Here is a 25,037-nt window from a genome sequence, read left to right on the forward strand (position 1 = left end):
GGTTTAGACTACAAGCTTCAAGCACTTGGATGTGTGTTGGGGTGGTGCTATGGGGGAGTCTACCAATTTTTGATCATGTGTTGACCAAATGTTTGAATATATTGCCCTTATTTTATGAAAGCTGAAAAAAAAACAACTCAAGGATAAAATAGGACAGATCTGGTCATCTTAAATGTGACTTTCAAATGTAATATTGTTTTTTTATGTGAATAGGGACATTTGTTAGCTAAAGTATTTGATTGGATACTGAATTGTCAATTGAAAAGCACCTATCTGAAGACTCAGAAGACTACCAAAAGCATTACACATGTATTTAGACAGAGTATAGAGAGATGCAGGCCCAGACAGGAACAGAAGAGAGCCCTTTCTTCCCCTGAACAGACCCTGCGTTGTGTGATGCCACAGTAAAAAGACTGGAAGCTGTTGTCAGATGTCCTAAGATCCAGCACTGACCTTTCCCTACAGGTGTGCCTGTTCTTAGTGGACAGTTACTCAAGTCTGTTTCTTTAAGGCTACACAACAGCAGGAGCCTAAAAACCTGGCCCAGGCTTATCTCCGCAGGCTTTATGAGAGGGCTCTGATGGATGTGTTGCTTTGCATTTTTACTTTCCCCCAGCCTGACAACAGCAAGGACAACAGAACTCTCTGTCCCAGGCTATTTACAGTACATCTGTGTGTAAAACAGGCTTGTTTCGCTCTGTTATCTTTAGACCAAAGCTGCTCTGAAGACTGGGTTGAACAATAACTATTTTTATGAATATTGTCTTTGTGCTTATTATTGTTTCAGGATTTTAATCTCCGAGGAAAAGCCAAATGATTTTCCTATTGTTGCTTTCGAGGGCTCTTTTCATCACACCAGAAGCAGGTGAACTTGTTCTTCTGAAGCAATATTCTGGAGGAAGAACAGATCCACTGCTAATGCTCCATTATGCTACAGAACAAAAAGCGGCCTGGAGTTGCCAAAGTCGTAACTCTAATCCTCCATCCCTGGCATGGGATACTTAACTGTCAGATCAAGGACAATATCATTTCCTCGGAAATAAGAATATATTGCTTATTCTCTCGCCAATACTGGAGCTTAATGTCAGGGACAGAGTGAGATAGATTCCATTTTGGTGCTTGCTTGAGTCACCCCTGAGTCACCCTGCCTGTAGTGTGAAAATGCCCCTATACAGGAGGGTATGAGTGCAAGGTGACAATACACATCTCTCACTTTTTCTGGAATACAGAACAGACCCTCAAAACAGGCCTTTTGTGTGTTTATCATATTTAAAGTGCAGGCAGTGTATGGTTTGTTTATTTGATTAAGCTGGGCACGGTCATTTGTGGTTGTCATCCGACACATGAACAAAGCAATACTAGAATAAACAAAATCTATTGAAATATATTTTTTATTATATATTTTACAATTATACGCAAACAACAATAATAAATGTATGTGAAAAATGTCACAAATTTGTCAATGGCCTTGCAGCAGTAATGAGCCACTAGCTCATTTCATATATTAGAATAATCTGATAGTGTCAGTATGTTTTGAGAGTCTATACTATACTCCTGTCTGATACGAAGACAGAAAATAATTATCTATACAAAAATAAGACTGTTTACACATAACATCATACAGGCTACAATGGTAGTAAGTAAACTTTGACCAGACTTTTCCTCCACGTTTCTATTTAGTCTAACTAAACTTTACCCGAGCAGTGAATGTGCCAAAAAGTGTAGGATGCTTCATTGAATTGGCTTGACTGTGCTCTACACATGAGGAATGATACATTCCTGACCAAAATAGAAAGCTTGTATATACAAACATATGGTAACATATGTCGTCTTAATGTGTGTTGCATTATTATGTCATGTTTTTTGTAGGAAACAGTTTTACATATGTTCTGCTAGAGGGACACCAATCTCCATGGTGAGAGTCAGTCTCAGCCAACCATAAGCCACTCCAAAACATGCAATGTCACAGCCTTGTCTAATCCATTATAGCTAACTGTCTTATATCAACGATAACACAAATACAACTGGCATTAGCTTTCATTTCACCAGTCCATTTTTATGTAATTCAGTAATTCAAGTTAGCATTTTCTTACAGTAAGTCACAGTAAAAAAAAAAATCGTAAACCATGCACGCTTAAAAACTCTCACCTACCCCCTATACATTGTATAAATCTGAAATATCCCTGTATGTCTATATACACTGTACCTATATATGTCCATGACCACACTCTCACTTTATACATGCATACATGAACACACAATCTTTATATTAAACTCAAGGGCCTTTCATAACTGAACGCCAATACAGAGTTTCCACTTGGAGACTGACGTTCTACTTTTTGGCCACACAAAAACAGAACAAATCTCATGCATCTATAGTGCAAGTCATGTACAATTTACAGACGGCTCTCTGGCTGTCAGGATTTTCCAGTTGGTCAGCACCAGGTTGGGTATCCCCACAGCGATGAAACATGAAGGCAGTAGGCACAAGGAGGTGCGCACTAGAGCACTACTGATCTGATGGCCAGCTCAGAGACCAGCACTGGCTTACTGAGGAGTCTTGGGGGGATAAAAAAAGGCAACCAACCATAGGAAAGATCAGAAGGGGTTTTAGGATAGCCAGGTGAAAACTGAAAGTAAGAAAGAAAAGAAACAAATGAAGCAATATATAAAGAAAGTAGTACACCATAGACTTTAGCTACTTAAACTTAAGTAACTCAAAATAACGCAAAAATAATGAATTTCCCATGCATATCTGCAACAAGGGTGCTTAATGTGTTTAAATAACTCAATTTCTGCTACATGAACATGGATTATAGTATGTGCAGCACAAATTGCACATGTTCAGACTATAACGCACTCCTTGTAAGCAGTATATATATGGATCAACATTCTTTTACAAATAATAATAATAATATAAAAAGTAGGAGATGTATTGAAAAAGGAGAATGAAGAATGTGAAAAAGGACATAAAAAGACCCGCGTTTCCATAGAACTGAATGAAAAGACCTCTGATGCAAAGATTTCTTACATTTCCATTTGCTTTGAATCTAATCAGCCTCTCTTTCAAATCTGAGTAAACAACTGCTATTCATACTACAAATCATAGCAGTGATGTTTGTTCCAGCTTACTTTGAACTCCCATGTTGTGGCTGCAGCGCCCAGAGTGCCACTAAATTAATGAAGATCAAAGGCCAGGCAAAGAAAAATGCAATCATATCACAATCTGTTCTCATTCTCTGACATAAACTCCATCATATTTCACATAGAGGGAGTGAAAGGGTTTTTTGTTTTTTTTTTATCCCTCTACAGACTAAGCTTCCGAGTGTGCATTCAGACATGCAGCCTTGAGGCTCTCATTAATACAAAACTTACCAAGGAGGAACTGCATCAGAATGTACATCACACATGATTGCTTCAAAGCTGCTCTGTTGTAGAACCCACATAAAATTGCTGTTGATTTAAGCTCCTCTAAATGTACTTTGTCTGATGTTCATTTGGAAGCCTGACCTTGCTCCTCCTCTCTGTTCCCCTCATCAACTGTGCAGCTTTGTGTACAAGCAGAAATGATGGGTAGCTTTCATCTCAGAGACAAAAGGCCCCAGAAGGGCTGAAGCTTGCTTGCATTCCCAATGAGGTGAGACGCTGAGAGAGCTCTGTCCAGCTGGGCATGCTGCCCACACCACAAAACACTGAGCCACTGAGCCACAGGTGAATGGTGGAGATGGCTGGGTGAACGGAAGCCTCAAGCTCTGCACGGGTCAGGACTGGCAGTGAACTGCATCAGTGCCTCTAAAGAAGACCAGGTAGAAGGACAAGGAGAACTCGGCCACTATCCAGTATCAACCCAGCTGCCAAATGCAAAACTATTTCTCGAAATGGACAGGAATAGATGGGTATCTAAACAGTAACCTTAGGAAAATATCCTGATTAAAGCATATTGACGCTGTTATAACAAAACCTCATATCTCTGTAATGGTAATTATATGGATGGAAAGATTTAACTTGATTGTTGGTGAGTGTAGCACAGAGATCATATTTGTTGCTAATGGAAACGCAGAGGATTGGATAATATGAAGGGACAGGGTTAAGGAAGGTTAAGTGTGAGTTTATGCTCCTTGCTTTTGCGATGGTTGGCACAGCAGAGAGACAGAGGAAGAGGAAGAAGTGGCATTTACTTCCTCTCCATTCAGAATCTGGTGCTCTCATGTTTCAACATGCGGATCTTGGGGAGCCCCCTGGCTTCCCGATACCCGTACCCCTGGTGCTGCTCCTCCAGTCACCGAGCACTGCTGCTGGACGTGGAGCTACCACTGGAGCTGGAGCCACTGGAGCTGCGGTCTTCAAAGATGGAGATTTCTATCTACACCATTGTAGTCAAGGGTTATAACAAAGAACAAATACATGAATCTGTTATGATCAATCTGAATTTCCATAAAGTGTGGCCATAATGTATAATGAAGTTTTTTTGTTCACATCAGGTGGTCATTAATATGAGATGTGCAGTACTGTGCAAAAGTCAGATTCATTCATTTAGTTTATTTTCAGTTAAAACACCCATCAAATTATTCATTTCTCATGAGATATTTCTGAGGATAAGATTAGATATAAGAAAAGCCATCTGCATATGGAAGGGGAAAGTAAAAAAAAACGTGAAAAAACAGGAGCTTCCAAAACTGAAGCTCAAAAATCATAAAAAGATATATACAGAATAGGACTCTTAACAAGTGAGCAAGACATGGTAGACCACCATGGTCTACACTGTTAAATGTATTCATCTTTGAGAGAGAAGAAAAAAGTTCGACTCTTGCTTCGGATCTGAAAAAATTCACAGGTGTTTCTGTCCATCCTTCCACTGTGAGAAGACAACTCAATGCTATGGTTATGAACGTGTAGCTGCTGGTGTTCTCAGAACAATTGGCCGGCCAAGCCAGAGTACATTGCTAAAAGTATTTGGGATTATGTGGATCATGAGAAGGAGAAAATGCAACCAAGACTGAAATTTGAAGGTGTGAGAAAAATATCTCCCGAAAAGAATGGAAACCGTAATAAAGGATGGACACATTAAATATTAAATTTTTATTACTTTATGTTGTTGTTGAGGCTTCTCTGTAATCATCTGTTAAATATATGTTTTCTGTTTTTTTTCCTTATGTTAAAAAATGAATACCTAGTTGACTGGAAATGAAAGAAATGAAGGGTGGTCTCTGGTTTGCACATTGCTTTATTATGGATATTCATAAGATAAATGCATTTATATTCATTCTCCAGTGGTTGTATTTCATTCACATCCCTATCTACCTATATATGGACAATCTTGCTTGAAAAGTGAAGCATGTTCTTTCTGCATAGTGACTTGACATTGATGTCTCTGTTGGAACACCCAAGGCCCTGTGAAAGATTTTTGGTGGTCAGTGTGGAAAGACTACTGCTGGCCCACTGCAGCAGAGGTGACAACACCCATGAGAAGTTGCATGAGCTGCTGCAGTCTTGCCACAGGCAACTGGAATAGTTGAAAGACACAAGGACATCACTGCCAGGCATACTTGATGGTCTGCTGGAGATATTGTCATTTCCCAAAAGAAAACACCATAAATTATGGAATTAAAAAAATATATATTCCTGGATGGCAATTAAAGCATTCTGATTAGAGCACCATACCTGGAAAGTGGGTAAAAACTAGGTCAGGTGTATAGGGATACATTTGCACATTTAATGGTGAAGTACACACCCATATCGAGGTCCAGCCATCCCTTGGGTCACAGTGAGGGCATATTACAGCAGAAGACCTAGTTCATTTATTCATTTGCTTATGTATCATTATGCATGGCTGTAATATGTCACTCATGACATTCTGATTGCTTATAAAGTTTTTCCATGTTTTCACAGATTTTGATGTTCTAGTCAGAAGCTTGTCTACTCTAGTCATTATATATACTTGATGAATCATGAATGAATCATCAGGTTGGCCGAGCCAAGGGATCATGCCTTTCCTCCCTCCTTATACAACCCTACCTTATTATCTCCTACAGAGTGCCTATTTTGTGCAATTCATGTAAATGTGTTAGCTTCAATGAAAAGAAAGTTCACCAACTGCTTCCTTTCATCTGCCACCTCAAGCTTCATGTAAGCTGTTATTGTGGTCCCAAGATCTCCTGACCAGACTGGATTTAGATCTATGGATGCCACCAAAGGATTTGTTAATTTTAATTGAAGGACAAAAGGAAAATAAATCTCTTGGTGGTCTTTGTCACAGGTTCATGTATGAAACAACATGATCTCCCATCAGTGCCATAAACTGAAGCATAAAAGTGCCATAGAAGAAACACTTTCGGTTCCTTTAAGAATGTTTCAGTGGATGGCTCGTTTTTGTAAATGTGTGAGTGTGAAGAACCTTTTACAAGTTTAAAGAATCCCTACGCAATGTAAAGGTTAAATACTGATTAAAGGTCAGCCGTACAAAATGAGTTAACCCATTTCCCCAGAATGTCAGCTTGTATTATGTATAAAGGATACCACTCTCATGCCTCTCTCAATGGGGTCTGTAATGAGTAGGCCCCGGGGAGCGTAGATCTTCTCATTCTGCTCCTGAATGTATGTGGAGATCTTCTTCAGGACCTATATAGGAGGTAGAGAAGACAGAGATAACAAATAGGTTCACTAAATCACATGGAAAAGAAAGCATGAAAATATCACTATAGAAGACCATTTACCAGACTCATATGGTTTCCACGGAGTTCTAAAGCTCAACCATGAGAGATACAAACTACAATAAATTACCAAACTTTCCTTTTTTCCCAGACCCATAATCTAAACCGAGGAGAATTCCATCATGTAATTATGTATTCTTTTAACTCCCATAACATTGCATTGAAATAAATATCTGTTTAGAACTTACAAGACCTCTATTATAACCTCTGCTAAGAGGCACGGCCTTTTTTGTAGTAGATTATAAGGCCCATTTAGAACTTCAGTAAAACCTGATGAGAGGAGTTTATTTAGATTGCTTTAGCATATGATTTTAGATTTTGCAAGTAGGCATCACATCAGGTGCTTGCCTGCTGCTTCACAGCCTCAGTGGGGTGAAACTGTGCGGTACTTTTCTGTTTGCCTTTCCACTTTACATAACCAGCTGTGAAGAGCAGCAAGATGATTCTGAGAAGGTGCAGAGAAAAGACACTTTGATCTGGTCTGAGTTCAGTGACCATGAACAAACCTTGCAATGATTTATGGTATAATAGCTGTTTTTAAATGCTTATTCAGCAAGGATTTTCTGCCATGCCTTTTGAAGTGTTCATCATGCTCCCTCATGCTTTCTGTCAACTACAGTTTCACAGTGAACACAGTAGTGTGCTTCTGAAACTTCTGGGAATTCCAAGGCCCTCTTCCCACATGCTTAACGTTTTTTGGTAATAATGACTGGAATCAATATCTATTATCAACCCGCTGAGATGTTATTTAATTTAGAAACATTTAAGTATTCAGACCTTAGATATTTACAATGATTGTGTAATGATGTATTTAAACTCAAGGCATGAATTGAGATAGTAAAAAGCTAAATATGTACAAAATCGTCATTTATAGGATCATTTCTTTTGGGAGTTGGCTCTCCCAAAGCCTAACTCCTAACTTTCAACTTGTGAAAAAATGGTTTTTAAAACTTCTTTTAAAATTAAGTTGAAAGACTTAGACTTACTTTGAGTTTAATTCTTAAATAAAAACTCATTATTCAAAAAATGCTGCCGCACATTTTCATATCACTACAGATATACATAGAGGTTCAGTCTATAAGCAGAGCCTTATTTTAGCCACACCCCTGCATTTTAGAGCAGGAAGTGAGGCTGCATCCCTGTCCTTCATGTCCACATAGTCAACAGTTTCGAATTGCTTCAAAGTAAATTTGTCCCAAAAAGCCTGAAAATCAATGTACAACCTTAAGAATCGTCACTACTAAAACACATTTTCTGCAATTAAGTTTTTTTGTGATTTAATGTAAATATTATGATTTTATGTATGTACAACTGTTCTAAACTGAGTTTGCTAGTTATGTATTGGCTAATATTTTTGAATTATACTAAGTAGCTAAAATTGTCAGTACTGAAACAGTCTACATTTAGTAAAGTTTGTGTAGTGTTATTATTGTTTTGGTAGTGACAAAATGGAATGTTCAATCATTTGTTTTAATAAATTAAACATGATTATAGATAGAGGGTCAAGTGGGTTAAAAGTCCAAAATGTATTTTCATGTATTGTATCTCTTAATCACTAAATTCAGGTGTTTCATTCATTTATACACCATTGCCACAGGTGTATAAAATCAAACACCCAGCCATGCAGTCTGCCTCTACGAACATTTGTGAAAGAATGGGTCATTCTAAAGAGTTCACTGTAATAGGATGCCACTGTTGCAACAAGTCAGTTTGCAAAATGTCTTCCCTCCTAGATAGTCCATGTGGTATTATTGAAAAGTGCAAGCATTTAGGAACCAAAGCAACTCAGCCACGAAGCGGCAGATCACATAAAGTTACAGAGCAGGGTCGCCGAGTGCTGAGGCGCACAGTGCATAAATGTCACCAACGCTCTGCTGTCTCAATAACTATTCCAAACCTCCTCTGGCATTAACATCAGCACAAAACCTGCGCTTGGAGCTTCATGGCATGGGTTTCCATGGCCGAGCAGCTGCATGCAAACCTTACATCACCAAGCACAATGCCAAGCGTTGGATGGAGTGGTGTAAAGCACGCTGCCACTGGACTCTGGATTCTGTGGAGTGATGGATCACGTTTCTCTATCTGGCAGTCTAATAGACGAGTCTGGGTTTGGCGAATGCCAGGAGAACGTTACCTACCTGACTTCATTGTGCCAAATGTAAAGTTTGGTGGAGAAGGGATAATGCTCTGGGGTTGTTTTTCAGGGGTTGGCCTAGGCCCCTTAGTTCCAGTGAAGAGAAATCTAATGCTTTAGCATACCAAAGCATTTTGGACAACTGTACACTTCTAAATGTGTGGGAACAGTTAGGGGAAGTCTGTTCCAGCATGTTTGTGCCCCAGTGCACAAAGCAAGGTCCATAAAGGCATGGCTGGGTGAGTTTGGTGTGGAAGAACTTGCCTGGCCTGCACAGAGCCCTGACCTCAACACCTTTGAAATGAACTAGAATGGAGATTGCAAGCCAAGCCCTCTCGTCCAACATCAGTGTCTTCTGGATGAATGGGCAAAAATTCCCACAGACATACTTCAAAATCTTGTAGAAAGCTTCCCAGAAGACTAAAAGATGATATAGCTGCAAAAGGGGGAACAACTCCATATTAATGCCTACGGATTTAAATAAAAGCTCCTGCTTTTGACTAAACTAAAGTTTGAATTGGGTGAACTCTGGTGTCTGAATGAAAAAAAAATATATTTGTAATAACTTGACAATTTTAAGTTGAGCTTTTTATCTTTTACATTGTAAAAAATAAACCTTGTATGCCTTTAATACGTTGATAAAGAAAACAGCTGTGAAAAGCTAGAAAAAATGTTTGATGGACAGTTTATATGGTTTAATATTCTCCCATGATCATGTACAATAACAGTAATACACAATAATGTTTGGGGGTATAATAAAGAGAGGTCAGTGTGTTCTTTGATTTATGGACTTTGGACTCAACCCCACAGACACTACAACCTCTCATTCTTTTCCTTTGCTGCCTTGACGTGCGCAATCACTTGTCTTTGATGAGGAAGATGCTTATCTGGGTAGCTTTAGGCATGTGTGCACCCATCCATGTCCATTCATGTGTGGCCCTCTGTCAGCTGGAGCGGCAAACCAAAATATTCTTCATGGGTGGGGGCAGTTTCTCATCGTTCATTTCGGATGGGGTTCATTTCTCAGGCTTGGGTAAATAATGCTCTGCATAGATTCATGAGATCTGAGTGGTGTGCAAAATCTGACCAAATGAAAGCATGTCCACTTTTGAAAAGCTTAAGCATGTGAAATGAGGGAAAGGAGGAAGAACAAAGGGTCGGCAGGGGCTTTGTGTTTCTTTCATGTTCATTCCATCTGAACAACTGGCAGGTAAAGCATAACTGTATGGGTTAATTGGGTGCCCTTTGGAAGAGGTCCTTGGCACAGAAAACAGAGTGCTAAGATTCAGGTATGCCTACTGGCAAACAGGTGCAAGCACCTCAGCACAGAGTGGTCACAAAGCAAGCTTATACTGAAATGGAGTCATTGATAAGCATGGCGGATCCTTGCATATCAAACCTTATCAGAACGTCTTTAGACTTACATTCACAAGAACTTTACGTCTGCTGTTCTGAATGCATCTGTGGTCACACCTGAATGAGGCGGCATGTCAAAACTGAGCTCAAACTTTACTAATGCTTTGAAGGCCTTAGGTGACCCGGCCTGAAAGGTTTTCTCTTATCATCAAAGCTGGCTAGGCTTCGTGTAAGGATTTCTGAGGCCTATGTTTCAACACAAAGAGATAAGGGGACTGCTTGATAACTGGTGATTATGATCTAAATAGGTTACAGGAAGTGCATCTGAATACCTTTTCATAGCGTGTCTCCATGCAGAGGAAGATGATGTAAGCTGAGGCACAGGCCAGACAGCCCTCCAGGTAAGAACGTCCACCAATCTTCTCCGCTTCTGCATAGTAGTTATTAAGTGTCTTTATAGTGTCCTCAAACAGTGTCCGCTCGATCTGTCAATACAAGCAATTTAGTAAACGACAAGAAAAGTAAAACACTGTCAAATTGTCAGCTCCTGCCACCGTACTCCATCTCCAGTCCAAAAATACCAGTGCTCCCAATTTAGAAACATTTTTACTGTTCAGATCGAAAAATCTCAAGTATTAAATTATGACAGTAAAGAAATCAGGATGAAAAATATGCAAACTTTCTGCTGATGTTTTTAAAAAGCACAATTATGTATGCCAAAACACCAATTTTACAAACAGGCTCAAGAAAACCATTTTAACTTCATCAGTAAACGCCTCCTCTAAAGTACTGCACTCTCTAAAATCTCTTTTGCGTAATACACTGACACACTGCATGTCCTTCATTCAAATCACTTCCCCATGAATAAAACATAATACATAAACACAATTTTTGATTTACACATTTGAAATAAGTTCGTTCAATGCATTTGTGGTTTTATGTCTGTTGTCTTTTTGGGGGGCATTAACCGTCATTGTCATACAGTACTGTGCATGAGTCGGAGACGATGTTTCATTACAGCCATTAAGTAAAAGTTATTCATTTTCAGGATCAGGAAAATGAACAGAAAACATTTGTTTGCAGAACATTACATGGAAGCCTCACAAACTGTTAAAGTGACAGCAGGTGCACAAAAGTAAAAAGTGGACAAAGTAATTATTTGATTTGATGTTATACTGAGTGTTGGAGGCCTTTGTTTAATTTTCTGTTAAATATATGTTCCCTGCTTGTTTCTGACACTGAAAAATGAATAGCTTGTAAAGGGTTGGTCTCTGACTTTTGCACATTACTGTGTATTATTTAATCCCATAGTTACCACATGCCTTGCAAATACCACTCAACGTGTTCCATAAGTACCCAGGTACTAATTCATTAGTATATTTTACATCTGAGACACTCAGAATAAAACACATTTCTTTGAGGTCTACATGTTTCTGTCAAAGTGAGTAATGTGATAGATAAGTCACCCAGCCTCCCGCCTGTAGGTACACTTTTAGCAGAGTATAAAAAAAAGCATTCTTTGATTCACTATATTGATGGTAAAAAGGTTCTTTGAAGAAGCATTTAACAGATTCTTCTTAACAGAGGAGCACAATTTAACCATCGAAAAAACTATTTAAGCATTCAAATGGTTCTTTGAGTAGTCATGGTTCTATATATAACTATTGCCTTTAGTAAAGAAGCCTTGAAGAACTTTAAGTGCGTAGGCCCGTGGCTTTGCCTTTTATCTCTGTCATTCTCTCCTTCTGCCTGCCTTGTACAGGAGCCACAGATAATTCTAGCCTGGCCTGTCAGACAGCGGCTGTGGTTAGTTAATAGACTCATGAAGCCTCAGTCATCTCCAAAAGCCACTCACCCTGCTGTCCAGCTCAGCAGGAAATTTGGTCTGGAACTTGCAGACAGTGCCTTCGCTGTAGTCCCTCTGAATGAACACCTTGGTGGCCAAAGAGGCAGTATGCCTTAGATCCTGAAGGTTATGAAACTATAACAAACAAGGATTAGACTATCAGAAACAACAATACACTGCACATGGATACAAATACACACACAAACATACACACAACGTGTAAAATATGATGTATTTCTCTGCAGACTTGTGAATTTGCTCATCATAGAAAAATGACCCAGGAACATCCATCATTTCAGCTAAACTTGTGTAGCACCTCTGAAAACCACAATACAAAATGATAGAACTTCTCTGTCTTGTAAAATGTTTCTTTTCATTATACAACATTTTTAGGATCATCTGAGTTAATAAGATAAGAATTAACTATGTCTACATTCTGCTCCAGTGCATAAATCAGTACATTTAAAGGAATGTCAAAAACACTCATTGAGTTGTTATAGAGCTATGTATGCAAAAACAATCTTCACAAACTTTGGATCTAGAAAGATTTATATTTAAAGAATCAGTAACACTTATGGGAAAGTAAAGTAATCCGATCTATCCACTGGGATGCCATTTGAGCTTATGCAGCCATTTACCACAATATGCTTTTTACCCTTTCTGTCTAATAGACAGCACAGGTGGCGGCCAAACGGAAATAGTTCAATACTGAATTACTCTAACAACAGTGGCTGCAGGCAAGTGATCCATTTCATAAATTCCTGCTTCAAATAACATTACAGTTTTGAATAATTACATGAATTAGGTACAAGTTCTCTCTGGACTCTGAAGCTTGGATGTGTGCAATGGTATATCATGTCGCCCAACATTGAGCGGCTTCCACATACACTATATGGACAGAAGTATTGGGACACATACGCAGTACACCTACAGGAGCTTTTATGACATCCCATTCCAAATCCACAAGCATTAATATGGAGTTGGTCCCCACTTTGCAGCTATAACAGGTTCCACACTTCTGGGAAGCTTTCTACAAGAGTTTGGAGTGTGTCTGTTGGAATATTTGCTCATTCATTCAGAAGAGCTTTTGTAAGGCCAGACACTGGTGTTGGATGAGAGGGTCTGGCTTACATTCTCTGTTATAGTTCATCCCAAAGTGTTTGATGGGGTTGAGGTCAGGGCTGTGCAGGCCAGGCAAGTTCTTCCACACCAAACTCACCCAACCATGCCTTTATGGACCTTCCTTTGTGCACTGGGGCAGTCATGCTGGAACAGAAAAGGGCCTTCCCCAAACTGTTCTTACAAAGTTGGAAGCGTACAATTGTCCAAAATGTCTTGATATGCTGAAGCATTAAGATTTCCCTTCACTGGAACTAAGGGCCCAGGTCAACCCCTGAAAAACAACCCCATAGCATTATCCCTCCTCTACCAAACTTTACACAATGGCACAGTGCAGTCAGGCAGGTAGCGTTCTCCTGGCATTTGCCAAACCCAGAATCATCCATTTGACTGCCAGATAGAGAAGCGTGATTCGTCACTCCGCAGAACACGTTTCCACTGCTCCAGAGTCTAGTGAAGGCGTGTTTTACACCCTTTCCCTTCCCCCACACTTAGTAGTGCATTTTGATCCTTGGCTTGTGTGTAGCTGCTTGCCCATGGAAACCCTTTTTATGAAGCTCTTAACATGCAGTTCTTTTGCTGATGTTGCTTCCAGAATCAATTTGGAACTCTTTAGTGAGTGATTCAGTGGAGGATAGGTGCTGTGAAATGCTTACATTTCACAATAACAGTATTTACAGTTGACAAGGGTGGATCTAGCAGGGCAGAAATTTCACAAACTGACTTGTGGCAGAGGTAGCATCTTTTAAAGTCACTAAAGTGGCACGTTTAAAGTCACTGAGCTCATCAATACGACCTATTCTATTGCCAGTGTTTATCTATCAAGACTGCAAGCCTTAATTTTATACTCCTGTTAGCAATGGGTGTGACTGAAACACCTGAACTCAATAATTAGGAGGGGTGTCCCAGTGCTTTTGTAATGAATAACATTAGTACTGTGTTACAAAGCCATTGTTGCTGGTTTGCAATTACAGCTTCGTTATGTCTATGGTAAAAAGTAATGCGGTTTTTGAAGCACTGCTCTTGGCAAACTCAGTTGAGGACATACCCCTGACTTTCCAGAGCCCTACCATCTTGCAATAATGCTATGAAATTGTTTCATGGGTCAGCTGAGAGCTCATCAAAAGTTTGGCCATAAGCCCTGATTCTCACCCTGTACTCAATTTCCCCTCCAGTTCAGGAAGCCTATTATACCCTATAAGCAAATTAGTCTTTTAATGGCTCACCACATCAGAGGAAACTCACAGACAGCGATACAGCAAAGATTCATTTTCTGGAGACATGACCTCATTAGGGTAATTGCCGCCCAGAGATTGGACACTAAATAAAGGATCCTTCTACTGATAATGTTTGTAGCTTAACTAAGTGTGGTTATTATGAATACCAAATACTAATACTAATGCATGGAGGATTCTTCTTCTCCAATAGTTTACAGCCATATGAACTAAGGCTAGAGACTGAAGCATGAAATGGTCATTAGTCGTTTTGGCTGTAGGCTTAACTTTGTGTGGCACTAGAGAAACTAGAAGGAGAGTCAAAGTCAGGTTACTAAATTTCTAATTAAGGTGTGTGAAGTTTAATTAGTCTGCACTGTTGATATAAGAAACATCAAAGCAAATGAGACAAGCTTAATTAGACCCACACTTCCGTCAGCAGAGGCGATCCTCAGAGAGATCCTCAGGAGATTTGTGCTCTAACATAATGTACGAAGTTAGGACACTGATATATGGCTCTACCAGTCACATGATCTTGTAAGGCTGGAGTTCAGATCAAAGTGTCTGTAATTCAGCAGGTGTTGTGTGCTTGAAGACCACCCATTCACAGAGCAGTTAGCACTGAACCAAAGATATCATAGTTGAATGGTCTGAGTCCTCGTTCAAGCCAGATCGGGATACAATGGCACAAACATTACATTCTTCACTCAGGGTTGTGGGTATTATCGATCTTTAGGATTTCCCCTCAGTGCTGATGTATCCTCAGCAGAATTACTACACAATAGTTCAGACCTGTCCAGCTGAAATTTTAGAAGACATCGAGGTTGGTCCAGCATGCTGCCAGCACTGAGAAGTAGTTTTTTTAAAGTAGCAGGGAAGCACTGCAGAGGCGTATGAGGAAGAGTGATGGGCAATGGCAGACACTCTCAAGTATTCAGGGCGCTTCCTTTCTCTTCAGTCATAAATGAGAAAGATCAACTGATTTTAAACAGATGCAGTGAGTGATGCTGCACATTTACTGGTGTCTGGTTTCTTCGCACACAGTCAGGGAAATGGCGATGGCCTCCCAGTGCACAGTAAGAAACTGCACTGATGCCAGAGTATGAACTCGCTTTCTCACAGCTTTACTCTTATTTCAGTTTATCAGTGTTTGGCATCTCTGTTTGGAATAGTGGAGCATGCTGATCAGCTAACATGGACAGTTGTTTTCCTGTTCTGCTTGGCTAAGGGGAGAGATGAATTGACAGAAATCATTTGACTTGCATATTACTTAAAAATCCATGAATCCATGAAAAACAATAGATGTGTAAACGTGTGATATGTGATAATATATATATGTGTAATATAGTTCATGTGAAGTTGTATAAAAAAGTTTGGGAACTCCTGGCCAAATTACATATTTTGTTTATTTTTTTTTTATTTTTATGAATTGAAAAGAAGTAAACACAACTTCTGCAACAGACTATTTTTTAAAAATAGCCTTTTTCTATAAAAACACATCCAAGTACTTTCATCTCACAGTTTCCACTGCCTGAAATATCATTATAAAATGTCATTAAGGCAGCTAAGGGGAACTTTGGAAGTCAAGGCAAGCTCTCCAAAACTAAGAAGACTCAGACAGAACTGCTCACATCCTGGCCAGAAAGGCCAAGTAAAACCCTCATATGACAGCAAAAGACCTGCTGGTAGGTTTAGTGGACACAGGAGTGGTGGTGCACCATTCTTCTGTGCTATCTTGCTTGCAGAAACATAGAAGAGTAATGTGACCTCATCACAAAGGTCAATGTCTGTATGCAAAACAACATCTAGAAAAGCCAGTGTCACACCTCCTGCCAGGAATACCTCCTCTGCCTGTTCCCTTTTCCCTGAAGAATCACTTGAGTCCCTGGACTGTCTAGAGGACTTCAACTCCCATGAGTCAGTGGGAGATTACATGACCCTCCACCTATCTACCACTGAACATTAATTTCAGTGCTCCTCCTCATCTGAATTCTAGTTGTCACATCTATTTGTCATTTCATTTCATTAGTTAGCTATTATTTAAGGCTTTAGTTTAGTTCATTGCAAAGTATTGCCAACTCTTTCTGTTGCGTACTGAGCATTCTTCATCTGAAAAGCCTTTTCTGTGTATGACCTGTTTTTCATGTTTTGACCTGCCTTTTCGTGTTAGCTCATTTAGGTTTGGTTTTGCTCTCTTGGTTTTCAATCTTGGACTGGTTCTTGGTCGATCTCTGGATGTCCCTCTTGTTTTGGTTATCCTGCTCTCTGGTACTGACCCTAGCCTGTTATGACTACGCTCTTTGTAATACTACCAAACTGTCAAAGAAACTTAAACCTTGTCTTTTTATCTGTGCGTGTCTGATCTGTGCTGACTTTCTAACAGCCAGAGGCATTTTGGAAACAAGTGATGTGGATTGAAAGTAACAATGGAACTTACAATCACCACAATCGCCAAAAGTGTGTTTGGATAAAAAGGAGCATCATCTGATGAAAAGAACACCTTGCCAGCTCTTAAGCATGGCCAGATTATTATGCTTTGCGGTTGTGCGGCAGCCAGTGGCACAGGCAACACTGCAGATGTATATGGATGAATGGATTCCACTAAGTATCAGCGAATTCTGGAACTATAAGACAGTCAGTCAGGAAATTGAAGCTGACAAGCATCTGGCCTCTACAACAGTGAAATGTGTGCCTGTGAGTAGATCTTAAACTGTTCATGCAAGATGCTCAAATAATATAACAAAACTAGAAGCCTTCTGAAAGAAGAGTGGGTGAAAATTGCTAAAACAAAAATAGAAAGACACCTAGCTGGCTACAAAAAGCACTTACAAGCTCCAAAGGAGATGTTACTAAATACTAACTTAATATGACCTTTGCATATGTCACAATAACTATTTCTATTTTTTTTTCACTTCAACAATTAACAAGATACGTAATTTGGCTGAATATGCCCAAACTCTTATATACAACCGCACACAACACAAAGACATATTGTAAGATGACTCTTTCCAAGTAATAGATCTATAAGACATCATATTCCAAACTTATACTCATGGATATGGATAAACAACTCCAGTTTTCTGTATAAAGTTCAAGTAGGGCCATACTACATACATCAGTCTGAGAGCACAGATGTCCTTAAGACTGTAAATCATAATATTTACCATATTCTTGTTTATTAAGTGCTATGAAGGGATTGAAACCCTGTGTTTGATTTCCCTGAGGTTTTGCTTTTAAAGGATTTTGCCATCTGTCTAGTACCTGTTTACAATACAAATGAGTTAAGGTCATATCAATATCAATAAGGTCATCAAATAATTGAAACAGATTCAAGAGGGCAGCTTAAATATATGTTGAGAAAATGGTCTACTTGAACAACTTACTCCCTAGGCTTAATGGTCAGTTATTAAGACTTATTAAGAGAATTACTAAGACTTATTATTATTTATTACATAGTAACTGTTATAAATTATTCAATAACTCCTATGAAATTAAAGCATAAGTAATTTAAGACCCATATATGGTCCCAAATATGGTCGATTAGTGTTTAAAGGTTTGAAAAAGCATTGTCTGTGAGGTCCACAGTGTAATAAAAATGTAATGGTGCTTAAAGAAACCAGTAAAATAAATTCCAGTAAAAGGCATCTGTCACTTTAAGCAGAAGAAAAGAGAGAAGAAAAGAAAAATGTTACCATGAAAGAATCTGTGAGCATAACCTGCGTATGAGACCTGTCATTTGGGAAGCATATGAATGCTGCTGCTTTTTAAAGGCCGACAGAATCTGCCAAAGCCGAGGGACCACACATGGCCACCCAGTCACATTTAACAAACGAGTTACAGCTTATTTTAGCTGTGACTGATTGTGAAAGCCATTATATACTGTAGTGGAACTGTTTTGTGTCTCATGCCATGGCCTTATTCTCTGCCTCTCTCTCTCCCTTCAAGGGCCAAACTTGCCTGACCAATTCTGTCTCTCTCAGTTTCATTTGTTTATGATTAACTGGAAATCAGCATGACAACTTCCCCAGTTTTGTCATTTTGATTTGAAAAAGACCCAGAGAAAGAATATATGTATGGTGACTATTCAAGTTTTTCTGCACAGCAGTACCACAGAAGGAAAACTGCTTCCACAATAAAGGCAGTGCAATAATACTGGGCCCAGACTACCCGGACCGCAGCAGTTCTTGCCTCCTGGGTCTGGCGAGAGGTTCTACAGCATCAAAATGCTGATCACAAAATTTAAAAACAGCTTTTCCCCCAAGCAGAACACATTATAAACACAACATAACAACTAGCACACGCTTATAAGTTAACAGAAGCAGAGTCGCATACTGCATTCAGCCTCTATACAGTTTCACCTCATTTTACTGCTTCTGTTATGCATATATCAGCTGATTATGTATCATTTACATAGTTCTATACTCTGCTTTATACTATGACCTGCCAGTTTATTAGGTAAACCTACCTTCTATGCACACTCATCAGCCACTTTATCAGATAGATCTACCATATAGATTTGTTGGTATATGATTACTGATTAAGCCCATCTATTGCTGCACAATTTGGGGACTGCCTTGTGCATCACTGGAAATGGGGCATCCCAGGACTATCACTGACCAGATATTATTTGGGTGGTGGACCATTCTCAGCACTGCAGAGACACCAAAATAGCCGTGGCATATCCTCACAAAGATACAAATGTATCAAGCACAAAAGCATAGATGGGATTGTTAAACCCCCTAATTTCGCTGTTGGGTTGAGAAATGTCCACTGACCAGAAATGTGCAGAAAACTGTAGCACTGTGGTCAGAAACTGACCACTGATGAAAGGATAGAGTATGACTAACACGAGCAAGTTCACCCCAGCCCCAACACATCCTCCAGACCTTTTTTCCACTTCTATTAAGATTATAATATTATAAAAATAAAAAAAACCCACATTGATCACTTGTTCAATCACTATCACTGGTAGAAACATAAGCGCAAAAAACAATCTAGCTTTGTCTAATATAGAAGTTTATTTTATTCACAAGATAACATCCTCATTCTTCAATGATTCTCTGCATCAGTTTTCCTCATTTTGACCACTGCAAAGGCAATGCTAATTTCCATGCTAATTTCCATTTCTCTATATGATTTGCACTGTTATGTTAGCGTCAAGCTGACATGTTGGCATCTCTACCTTAGACTGCTTGCAAGAAGCAGTCAAGTAACATGTTCTTAATTTACATTTGTGGCATTTAGTGGACGCCCTAATCCAGAGTGACTTACAAATTTGCTTTGATGTCCACTCAGAAAAATACAAATAGGTTAAAGTCAAAAGCACCCTTAAGCTAAGATGCTGCCAGAAACAAAAGCCAGTGCTGATATTTAGAAAGAAGGATACAAAATTAAACACAATTGCAATAAAATGCATTTCAAGAAGTACTTAGATTAGTCCTCCTTTAAGTGCTTCATAAAAAAGGTTTTCAGTTTTCATTTGAAGACTGTGTGGAAATTTGCTGTTAGGACAAAGTTCGTTCTACCACCTGGAAATCAGGATAGACAAGAGTCTTGATGTTTGTCTTCCATGCGTCTTAAAGGATGGTGGGTCAAACTGAGCTGTATTTGAAGCTTGAGGGTTCAGTTCACATTTTGACCATTGCCATAAAGTAGGAAGGGGCTGGTCCATTTTTGGCTTTGTAGGCAAGCAGCAGGGTTTAAAATCTGATGTGGGAAGCCAGTAAAGGGTACACAGCAGTGGAGTGACATGAGTGAACTTAGGAAGATTGAAGACAAGCTGTGCTGCTGCACTCTGGATCAGTTGCAAGGGCCCGATGGCCCACATAGGAAGAGCAGCCAGAAGTGATTTGTAGTAGCCAAGCCTTGAGATGACAAGTGACTGAACAAGCACCTGGATGACCTCCTGTGAGAGAGAAAGGGTTGAATCCTTTGCATTTGTAGAGGAGAAAAAGGCATGACTGAGTCAGGTTCGCAATCTGAGCTGAGAATGATAGCTGATCATCCAGAAACACATTAAGTCTTCATGCATCTTCAGCCGGAATGACCAAGGAGTTCTCAAATGAGATGACAAGATCAAGGCGTTTGTGAGCTTCACTTTTGATCAGGTAGATTTACTGCAAAATTCTCAGTAAATACTATAGCCTTGCCTAATCTGAGTTCATGCCAGTTTCTTCTCTCTTAGTTATGTGCAAAATACCTACTTGAATGCTAATAGCTCAGCTTTGTAGAGAATCTTCAGCCTGCTGAATGCTGAGGAGTGACTTAGTAAGCAATTTATAAGAAAAAAAGGTATTGTACAGGTACATTTAGTTCCCAAAAGTACAAACAATGTATAGATATTTTTATATATGGATATTAACAGATATTTTTACCTTTTCATAGTTTAACTTGTTTTAAATAGAAAAAGAAAACTAAAAGCCTGGAGTCAAGGTGTCTTAAAGTCAATGCAACTCAAATAAATACGTACAGGCAACAGAATTATGTTCTCTAAATAAAGGTTCTCAAAATGCATCATTAAAATAACATTATTCTTTATTTCCTATGATGTAATTTTACTGTAAACCCTTGAGTTAATTCAGTAACCTACCCTGGTGTGGGGTTATGCCAGTTTCTTCCCTTTCAATAAGAGACTACCACTTCTTTATGTATGATTAGGGGTACATGGACAGTTTAGTAACTTTTTTTCAGAGTGCATAGGAATTTCTAATAAAGTGGCCAATAAGTGCATTTCAAAGTGTTCAAAACACTCAGCATGATCCACCACCCAAATATTATCTGGTCAGTGGTGGTCCTATAGTGGTCCCAACAGATGGGATACAGCCAGTATAACTGTATACCTATACCTGTATACCATGCAGTTATAGTAGATACACCTGATAAAGTAGCTTGGTACAAGGTAATGTACATTAAGTTATTGTCTATGACTATCAATGTCCTGTTTTGTAGTATTCATTGGAATCATTTATCCCTACAAATCTTTTATATATCATTAGGCAATTATATATAGTGGACAAGCTAGTGAGTTACTGCTTGTTTTCCTTTTTGATTTTTGCATTTAACTATTAGAACTTCCATACTTGTTGTTAATTATCACATATATTCTGAATTACAAACCTTCAGTAACCAAAGCTTGCCTCATTACCAGCTGATGAGCCCATTTACCATCTGATGCTGTTCTTTGCAACGTCTTTTCGGCACCATGGGACTGATAACAGCAATTGGCTTTTTTCCAGCTCAATCTCTGTTCATGCTATGTCACATTAAAAACTATTTAAAAGCTTCTTAGTCTCTGTTCCTCTGTGTTTCTGGCTCTAAACTTGTAACATAATTTGATTATACAAACTACAGAACAAAGAACACAACATGTTTAACTACCACCACTTATTTCAAGATCACATATGACAACCACCGTTGCTTGTCATTTCTGTAAGCGTCAGCACTCCCCCTTCCACTGCAGATGATTTTAGAACAAACTGAGACACAAATCCTTCCAGAGTCATAATGTACTGGTAAAATCTGAAGCTAGAGACATTTCATGCAGTTATCAACTTCTTTTATCATGAGCCTCTTATCCTTTGTTTTTCATTGTCACAGATATATTTGTATGGAAAGTCAAAAGCAGCTCTAAACATATTTAGACGCTTTGGGTAAATTAACCTAGAAAAATTCTGAAAAAGGCTAAGTGAAAAATCCCAGCGAGAGTCCTGTTCAAAATGACATGTATAATTAATTAGATGCTGGCATGCAACCAGAGATGGCTGTGTGTGTGTGCCTGTGTGTGCACTACTATCAGCTCCTTAGCCTGGAAACGCAACAAATCAATAGGGCAACCCTCAACAAACCCTGCTGTTTCTCCTGCATGAATGGATAGCTCAAGAGGTCCATCCAAAAAAACAAGCATCCTCCAATGCAGTCTGTTGTAGCAATACTGAGCAAATACAGCCTAAGGCATTGCAAGAGTGAAGGCCCTCACTGTGTTGTCTGAATGAATCAACACTAAGACAGAGGGAGTGAACCTAGAACACCAGTTAGCTAAGGGGTAAAAGGCTTAAAAGTGGAAGAATCTGGATGGTATATTCTATGGGAGATAGCAGATCTTCTAAGTGGAGTTGCAAGATAGGAGAGAGCACAGAGAGAGCATTACACTGAATGCTAGATTAACCAGTGGACCAGAGGAGGATATCATTTGGAGCATACAAATGATTCACTATGCTCTAATGATAATGAGATGCTGCACATCAGAATGTGAGAGGAAAAAGGTAGAGTTGGCTTGAACAGAATGTAGGACAACAAGAACACAACAAGCCTAGAGCGATAGAAGAACTCTAATGTTCATGACAGTTTACTGAAAATGTGAGCATTTTTCCAACAAATGTTGACTTGCTTTTAGTTAAGAGTGACCTTTTCTAAGTGAGGATACACTGACAAGTTAATTAGGCCTGACACATTGTGAAAGTGACATCACATTTAGATAAGATCTCCAGAAAATAAGAATAATAAACAGCGTCAGCCATCAACAATATTGTAGGATGTTTTAAGACACTTTGATACATCGACACCTTAACACGTGTTCTTTTTTTAGACATTTTGAAGACATGTCTTAAGACAACATAGTTAGGACTTAATGATCAGCTATTGTATTTTGTATTGAATATGGTGGAGGTGGGTTGCCATGCGGTCAATAGAAGAGCCTAAAAATAAACCATTCATTGTTTGGAATGCCTAATGATAGCCTTGGTATAAAGAACTGTTGAATATTGTTTGGAAAGACGGATTTCAACAGGGAACTTACGTAGACACTACTTAAGAGGGGCCAATTCTGCATAATTCAAATGCTGAGAGTGGTTTGATGTGAAATGGTTCATTGTAGTGAAACATACTGACTTATTTTTTTTTACTGTGGTGAAGACCAGAGGAGGATGGGTTGCCCTTTTGAGTCTTGTTTCCTTTCAAGGTTTCTTCTTCTTTCCTTGCCTCCTTTGCGATTGGTTTGCTCATGGGGGCCTGGACCCAGATTTTTCTGTAAAGCTGCTTTGGAACATCCCTGTTGTAAAAAGTGCTATATAAATAAACTTTGACTGATTTGACTTGAGGACAGAAACCAGGGTTTGCATTGCCTACAATACAAACATACCCATTTAATTTACAATCTATAACCACCGGTGAACCTACTTGTGCCTTCTGAGTTTTTATGTATTATGCTGATAATGAAAAGAAAGTATTGCTTAAAAAAACTTTTTCTTTTCATAGGTTTCTCTGGGGATTATTTTGCCCCACAATACTTTGCATGTACCTTTCTGCTAAAACATATTTTAACCCCTTAGAATCCCAGGTTTACATACTGGCTTATTATTCAGTAACTGCAGGGACTTCAGTGCAAACTGGCTGAGCTATTTTTGGGTTATAAAAAATATATAATAAAACTTTTAAGAGGTTAAACCAAAATGATATCTCATAACTATCGTAAACCAATGCAGTGTATTCGCAACCAGCTCTTAAAGGCATTAAATGCTTCAGACGTCTGGTTTCTGTCATCACTGTTGCATAAAAATCTGACTCAGTAAGCTTCTCCAGAACAGAGCAATTCACATCAAACCACTCTAAATGACTTTGTTTATTTTTAAACATCTTAATGATTGACTCATGCAGAAATCTAGAAAAATGGGTGGAATTCCCCTTTAACAGCCATGTCACAGCGCATATAGACCATTCATTTGTTAATTTTGTTAAAAGAGTTTGATAAAACCTCGCCTGCCCCCCTCATGTTTGTTGTGTATATTCAGGAGCTCACCTGTGGGTATGTTCACCATCTTTGCGCATCTTTTGGCTTCAGTGCTTCAGTCAGAGTTTTCAGCAGCTAAAGCAACAACACGCGCTCTCTCCCTGAACACAAGACCGTAGCTGAACTGTAAAAGTTAAAGGGATAAGGTACCAGAGGGGTCGCAGTTCGGGTCTGCTAGTTAGCAAAACTAAAGATAGCACTGCTGACTGGGTTAGGACGCAGTGAACGGAAGGGAGCAGACTGAGTGTGAAGTGGAAGCCCCTGTCCACGGTGCTGAACAAATTCCCAACCTCAGTTAATCCAGCCTGTTTGTCTATTCTGTGGCAACAGCGTGGGCTGGGAGCGTGTTTAACCTCAGCCTTTTTCTGCCTGAGAGAAAATAAATCACAGACGAACTTCTAACGCTCAGCTGTTACTTCTCGAGTAATTCTTCACGTTGTGGTCCAGCACATATAGACTGTCCTACTCTCCTCAGACCCTTAAATCCCGTTATCGCGGTAATCACGGCATATTTAGCACATCAGGGAAACTCGAGTTATGTCGTGTTGAATTAAATCTACAGAGTACAGCACGTTCAGCAGCCTAGTACTTTTTCCAGGAACTTCGTGTGAAATCAGGAGAGGAAAACGCGTTTTTTTTTGCTGCGCTGGGGTCTTCCAGTAGCCCCTCTATCGCCAGTAATCTCGGAAGAGGCTCAGAGGAGCGCGTGTGATTAATGGTAAATGGTGTCTTACCTCTGTCGCCATGTTGCCATGAGACGGTGGCGGATCTGTCCCGGTGCTGAAACCGTCTCCACTCGTGGGACAATAGCACAGAGGTTGGCGCGAGGGAGGGACGAGCTGAGTGGTGAGGGTGGAGGCAGCCGCGAGCACAG

At 39.4% G+C, this 25,037-nt stretch overlaps 1 protein-coding gene across 3 annotated transcripts; it reads right to left on the minus strand.

Moving 5' to 3' along the window:
• Positions 1-1,407: 1,407 nt before the first annotated feature.
• Positions 1,408-25,037, minus strand: golga7bb (golgin A7 family, member Bb). 3 transcript variants are annotated; one of them, XR_005007418.1, is made up of 6 exons: positions 24,898-25,037; positions 12,056-12,181; positions 10,533-10,685; positions 6,517-6,618; positions 4,179-4,363; positions 1,408-2,630 (listed from the first exon to the last, which is right to left on the minus strand). XR_005007418.1 is itself a non-coding variant. In XM_036574134.1 (6 exons), exons 1-5 carry the CDS (start codon positions 24,907-24,909, stop codon positions 4,280-4,282), a joined length of 477 nt encoding a protein of 158 aa, XP_036430027.1. In that variant the 5' UTR covers positions 24,910-25,037; the 3' UTR covers positions 1,408-2,630; positions 4,260-4,279. The 3 variants fall into 3 exon arrangements, 2 of the variants coding, with proteins under 2 accessions (XP_036430027.1, XP_036430026.1); XM_036574134.1 differs by having other exon boundaries at positions 4,260-4,363; XM_036574133.1 differs by lacking the exon at positions 1,408-2,630 and having other exon boundaries at positions 4,001-4,363.

This window comes from Colossoma macropomum, unplaced genomic scaffold (assembly GCF_904425465.1).
Source record: "Colossoma macropomum unplaced genomic scaffold, Colossoma_macropomum, whole genome shotgun sequence".
NCBI classification, from domain to species: Eukaryota; Metazoa; Chordata; class Actinopteri; order Characiformes; family Serrasalmidae; genus Colossoma; species Colossoma macropomum.

Coding starts and splice junctions, on each gene's coding strand:
- golga7bb (XM_036574134.1), bottom strand. Junction 6,619..10,532: donor TGGAGACACGCTATGAAAAG/GTATTCAGATGC, acceptor CCTCCTATATAG/GTCCTGAAGAAGATCTCCAC. Junction 4,364..6,516: donor TTGAGAGAGGCATGAGAGTG/GTATCCTTTATA, acceptor ACAATGGTGTAG/ATAGAAATCTCCATCTTTGA.